Source organism: Rhamphochromis longiceps, linkage group LG1 (assembly GCF_057381845.1).
Source record: "Rhamphochromis longiceps isolate RC_006_pf linkage group LG1, R_longiceps_female_GT1.1, whole genome shotgun sequence".
Lineage (NCBI taxonomy): Eukaryota > Metazoa > Chordata > Actinopteri > Cichliformes > Cichlidae > Rhamphochromis > Rhamphochromis longiceps.
The window spans coordinates 35,471,858-35,478,161 of record NC_140557.1 but is presented as its reverse complement, the minus strand read 5'-3'; the positions used below and the strand labels follow the sequence as shown (position 1 = coordinate 35,478,161).

At 39.7% G+C, this 6,304-nt stretch overlaps 1 protein-coding gene across 1 annotated transcript; it reads left to right on the top strand.

Annotated features, from left to right (window-relative positions):
* The first annotated feature begins 273 nt into the window (after positions 1-273).
* LOC146679090 (photoreceptor-specific nuclear receptor-like) lies at positions 274-5,421 on the top strand. The gene is made up of 8 exons (XM_085412445.1): positions 274-630; positions 1,020-1,170; positions 1,825-1,928; positions 2,070-2,372; positions 3,014-3,192; positions 3,818-4,058; positions 4,403-4,508; positions 4,806-5,421. The coding sequence occupies exons 1-8, from the start codon at positions 540-542 to the stop codon at positions 4,936-4,938; spliced, it is 1,308 nt and encodes a 435-aa protein (XP_085268571.1). The 5' UTR covers positions 274-539; the 3' UTR covers positions 4,939-5,421.
* The last annotated feature ends 883 nt before the right edge of the window (positions 5,422-6,304 follow it).

Here is a 6,304-nt window from a genome sequence, read left to right as displayed (position 1 = left end):
ATTGCTGATTCTTTTTTGTTTGTTTGCTTGTTTGTTTGTTTGTTTGTTTGTTTGTTTGTTTGTTTGCAGACTTCATGACGATCCATGTCTGAGCAGCACCATTGTGCTGGCAATGTGACTGATTGATCAGTAGATGAACAGTAAAGATTAAGAGGATGACAAATAAGCATGCTGCTTACACAGCGCTTGGGGCTAATCCTACCCCCTCCACCACCCCCCGGGTTCCCTTTTGAGGACCTGCTGCTGAGGAGAGCCCACAGACAGTGACAGACATCGGAGGGAACACACACCCACACACAACCTGTTCACGTGCAACAAGTGTCAGCTGGAGCTCATGACAGGACCCCAGCTCATCTGAACAACCACAGCAGAGGTTGCAACACACAGCACGGGCTCACCCTGCCATCTGTCCACCGGGGACCACCGGAGGCCCTGCGGCCCTACGTATTTTTATTTGAAGCAACTGAGCAGAAGAGGACCAAAACTTTTTCTTATCTGCCTTCGTCAATCACTAGAGGAGATATTTTGAGAGAAAAATAATGGAGGATCACCTTACAAAGATACCCATGATGCCATCCTCTTCCCCCACAGAGTCATCTGGCAGCGGTGGGACTGATGACAGCAGGGGAGGTAAGAGCTCCACACCAACGACAACAAGTTGCCAATGGAGTCTGAAGAGTGTAACACTGACTTGGCTCGGTAACAGGGAGGAAAAGTTAGCACTTAAACAATATGAAAGTTTGAAACACCTGAAATTCTTTACTCAACATGCATCGGGTTATGAATGAAATCCAACACAAAAACATTAAAAACTCATAAAAACACATAATTATGAGCAAGCAATGCTTTTTTTAAATTATAGTTAAGGATTTTATTCAATTTTTGTGAGTGTTTAGACAGACTGTCCTGCTACCAGCAGACAGAGCTGACTGTACAGATGGCAGGCACATGTATGAAACAATACCAGCCCTAATGAGTGGCAATAACCGACCTACTCTGTGACTGTTTTTGACTCACAGCCAAGAGTCCTGCACCGGGCAAAGCTCTGAGCCCAGCTCTGGTCTGCAAAGTGTGTGGAGACACCAGCAGCGGGAAACACTACGGCATCTACGCCTGCAACGGCTGCAGCGGCTTCTTCAAGCGCAGTGTGAGGAGGAGACTCATTTACAGGCAAGAGGAAACTCAGCTGTAGACAGTTATTCCAGCTTCATCGTGTGACGTTTCCTCATCTATTTAAAATAGTCAATATTCAAGGTGAAAGGAATATAAACTCTGGTTTTAGCCTCTACAAACCCCATATTTTGCCAACTATTATTGTAAATTAAAGTGTTTCCTATTACTGTATAAGTAAATGCCTTTCAGATTTAAAAAAAATTGTAGCAGCACAAGTCAGTGTGAATGAAAAAAAATGCACTTTTTGCACTCAAATATAATAATAATAATAATAATAATAATAATAATAATAATAATAATATTGACAGAAAGTAACTAAGAGAAGTAAAAGTAAGTAAAACACAAATAGCTTTAATAAATATATATTAAAATCCCCTTTAATTCCATCTGTGATTAAAAGTAGAACCCAAAACTTTTCTTTTCACTTTTGATATTTTTCTTTTGATGAATGGCAGGTTAAAATTAAGGACTTAGCCACACTGGTTTACTCAGAATTCGGACATTTTCCATATACATTCTAATAGCTGATCTTTAGTAATTAATATGTTCTTACTGCTTTCAATATTCTGTAAGCCAAAAGAAAATAAGTGAATGTTATTTTGTCATTTTGAGTCGACTCTCCCTTTAAAATGCGTGACTGTTGGTTAACAGGTGCCAGGCCGGTACAGGCATGTGTCCAGTGGACAAGGCTCATCGTAACCAGTGCCAGGCATGTCGGCTGAAAAAGTGCCTGCAGGCGGGCATGAATAAGGACGGTGAGTCGTTTTAGCATTCATGAGCTTCATTAAACTGATTGGTGTCCAGTGGAACTCAAACATGAACCTGTGAGCGGTTAAAATCATTCCTGTATTATCACCTTAGATAACAGGTTGTGCCTTTCTGTCTCCCCCCTGCAGCGGTTCAGAACGAGCGGCAGCCCCGCAGCACAGCTCAGGTCCGCCTGGACTCCATCGATGTGGACCCGGAGAAGGAGCACCTGGCCACCACACGGGAACCCACCTCCTCTTCTTCCTCCTCCTCTTCCTCATCTTCTTCATCATCCTCCAATGGGTCTGTCATCACGTGGCCCCACATCACCTCCTCCATGTCCATCACTTCCTCTGTTGCAACCCAGCGCTGCATCAGTCCCCAGAACAACCACCGCTTTATGGCAAGCCTCATGACAGCTGAGACCTGTGCCAAGTTGGAGCCTGAGGATGGTGAGCAACAGTTGTCAAATGAAAGGTTTTTGCTGTAAATTTAAGGTGAAGCTTTCTCCTTCACATTAGGACTTGCAGGGGAAATGATGGTTAGAAAACACATATTCTTGGGTAAAACGCAAATGAGTGGGGTTCAGTACAAAAAGCAGAGCATAAGAGGGTGTTATCAGGTGGGCAGTGAAGAAGGTGGGGTTGATTTCAAATCTGTCATGGTTACATCTCCACTTACCGGAGCATGATGAGATCACCATGATGATCAATCCCATTCTGGAGTGATCAAAAATCTTTACTAGCTAACCAAATTTGCAACTCTGCTTAAATATTCTTCTAATTCAATTTAATATTTTAAAGTTACTATTTAGCAAACATCAGGTGAGTAGTAGCATGTACAAAATGCTAACATGTGAAACTATGATGACATGTTCTTTAGTCTTAGAGAGACTTTTTTTTGTCCATATGGGCATCTGCTGACTTTCAGCTGGAGCTCAAATTTTATGACTTTATTACATAGTAATAAAGTCTAATCTAACCTGAACTGAAGCACATCACAACTACCTGAAGTTTAGTTTCATCTGTCTATGCAACAAGTTGGTTTTGTTTCCTCTGCACTCTTGATTCTGAGCTCATCTTTTCTGTTTCAGTTGATGAAAACATAGATGTGACCAGCAATGAACCAGAGCAGGCGTCTTCAGAGTACCACATGGCTTTGTACCCGTCTGGTTCTGAAAATGTATACGAGACCTCAGCAAGGCTTCTCTTCATGTCCGTGAAATGGGCCAAGAACCTGCCCGTTTTCTCCAACCTGCCCTTCAGAGACCAGGTAAGCTGAAAGTGAGGGTTTTTTTTGTTTGTTTGTTTTTTAAGATAGTCTCTATAAACTTTTTCACTTTGCTTTGGAACTATTTTTAATAGGTTAAAATTGACCTCTATTCTTGTTAGAAAAAAAAGTATAATGATAAAAGACAAATTAAAGTTACAGATATAAAAAATATAAAATGCAGATGTCTCTTTTATATCTAAAAATATATTGAATCATGATTTATCTTTATATGCGACAATGACAGAAAAAGACAGAAATTCTTATTTTTATCTGTAAATTCCAAATACCGATGTCATTATGTGCTTACAGGATTACATATGTTGATGTAACTTCATGTTCATGACATTCATGACATGGCCACAATGACCACAAAGCACATTCAGCATTATGAAATGACAATATGACAGTTAATAGTACCACAAATACTGTCTGACTATAAATAAGTAAGTGAACACTGAATTAGTGGTCCCATTCCTGTTTGACAACATTACAATGTGATTGGCTCTGCAATAAAAGGGAATGTCAGGAATGAGCATCTATAGTTTTTCTTTGGGATTTCTTTGGGTCGAAGGTGAAGCTGAGTACAGGGGTGCATATTCAGTTTCTGGTTTTTCTTCTTCACCAGGTCATCCTGTTGGAGGAAGCATGGAGTGAACTCTTCCTCCTCTGCGCCATCCAGTGGTCTTTGCCACTAGACAGCTGCCCACTGCTGTCTTTGCCAGACCTCTGCCCTGGCATGCAGGGAAAAACCAGCTACACTAGCCTGGACCTGCGCCTCCTACAGGAGGTCTTCAGCCGCTTCAAGGCCCTCGCTGTTGATCCTACCGAGTTCGCCTGCCTGAAGGCCATTGTGCTCTTCAAGCCAGGTGAGGAACAAAACACTATTCAGTTGATTGTCTACAATCTGGCAGATTACCTTTAACATGATCACAGTACGTAGCTATGTCCACTGTCATTGTTTTCAAGAGATAAGCACCACGCAGAGGCTAAAATTTCCCTCAGTGTGTTTTATTTAATTAAGATCACTATATTACCATACATGTCATTTAGTAATCATATCATCACTTTATAATTATGATGCCCATCAGTATGGTACATCAAAATTATAGAGTCTTTTTTTTTTTATTACATGGAATGTTATACAATTTTTGTCAGGAACAGTTTTCCCTAGAAAGCAAAGATTCCATAAAGTATTTCTTCTGCTTCACAGAGACTCGAGGTTTGAAAGATCCAGAACAAGTGGAGAACCTGCAGGATCAGTCGCAAGTCATGCTGGGACAACACATACGGTCACACTACCCTAGCCAACCAGCCAGGTAACAACCTACCTGATAAAGGTCACCAATTCAATGGAACAAAATGACAAAACACAAAACAAAACTCCAGTGTGTTTATAACAAAACACAGAATTTTTGTTCTTTATTATGTTTAAAAGTTGATTTCTGGATTTGAAAGTAACCTTCATTCCTTCATTCTGTTTCATGACAAGCATCCTTAATTTGAGGTTTTATATAAAAAACTGATTTCCCTATGTAACTGATTCTACAATGTGAAAGGCTTTTGCTTTAAATTATTTGACATGGCCTTAATTTTATTATGATCTTTGTGTTTAGGTTCGGAAAGCTGCTTCTTCTCCTTCCCTCTCTGCGCTTTGTGAATTCTGAGCGGATAGAGCTGCTGTTCTTCCACAGAACCATTGGAAACACTCCCATGGAGAAATTGCTGTGTGACATGTTCAAAAACTAAAAGAATCACAGAGAAACCCATGCAGTCATCAGTAATGTCCTGTTTTGGATGGGATGATGACTGACAGATATTTGTTTTGTATATATACAAGAGATTCTGCATGCTGTTGTTTGTTGTCTTCTTTTGTCACCTCCACATCAGTTAATTTGACAAAGAAGAAAATGCAGTTCAGTTTTTGTCATAATGCGTTTTCTTTGTATTATATCAAGAGTCTCTGATTTAAAGTTATGGTCATACTAGTTTTGTTGTTGTTGTTTGTTTCAATAAAAATACTTTGTTTGGTAATAGTGTAATTTGTTTGGTAACGTGTGTGTGGCCCTGCTGATGTTAATGTGACTGTTGTATTTATGTTGTTACGCCTTGAAAAAGTAAAAACAAAGAAGAAAAAATCTAAAATATACCTGTTGCTTTAATTCTATGGAGCAGGAATGTTTTCAGTATACTTGCTATGTTACTAAGAGCTTGCACCGAACCCATGAAACAGTGCCCTCTTCTGTCTGGTTAATACACAGATTCTTCAACACACTCTCACACACAATAAATATAATAAAAAAGATGACTAAGATGTAAGTTGAGCCCCTTTAATCTGTACCTCCTATTTAAATTAGAATTATGAAAATTAAGCAAAGTGTGAGTAAGACTAATGCTTATACTGGCGTATCAGCATTACTGCTTTCCACAGACGTGGAGAGTGACATTTCACTTTATGTCTTTGTGTTAAGCATTAACTGTATCAATTTTCTTATTGCTTCTCTTAAATACAGCTGTGGAGTCATTTGAAAACATTGTCATTCAGCCTTAAGTGAAACTTCATTATTTTGGCGTGTTGGAATAACAGCATCATGTATGTGGCACCTTTCCACCCACTTTCTCAGTGACAACCAACGAAAAAACCAAAACCAAAAAACATTGGTGAGACATCTTTAACACTGCTGGTAGAAGCAAAAAACCTTTTTACTTTTTCACTTTTTTTTACTCCAGATGAACCATTTTCACTCAATTTTTAGTGTGAATGTTGCAGAACACACACTGACAGTTTGGACTGACAGATTTCGGTCAGTCCAAACTGTCTGTAAATACGGGACAGAAATGCTTCTGAATTCTTTTGCAGCTTTTTGACAGGTATATATTGCTGTGTTACTGACAAGATTAGGAGCCAATGTGCAGGAATCAGAATCGCCACTGAGCTCAAGATACAGCTTTTTGTGCTGGACTCACAAGGATCAAAAATAGAAAAGAACTTAACTAGGGAGAGACTAGGAATTTGCTAACTAGGAAACTACAGGAGACACTTGGAACATGAGGACACTCAGCAAGCGGGAATGAGGGACAACACAACAAAGGGCAAAGGGACACCGAGACAATA

Bases quoted from the DNA above. Each gene is read 5' to 3' on its own strand.
- LOC146679090 (XM_085412445.1), top strand. From the start codon at position 540: ATGGAGGATCACCTTACAAAGATACCCATGATGCCATCCTCTTCCCCC. The intron at 3,193-3,817 runs GTAAGCTGAAAG...CTTCTTCACCAG, and splicing joins ACCTGCCCTTCAGAGACCAG to GTCATCCTGTTGGAGGAAGC. The intron at 4,509-4,805 runs GTAACAACCTAC...CTTTGTGTTTAG, and splicing joins TACCCTAGCCAACCAGCCAG to GTTCGGAAAGCTGCTTCTTC.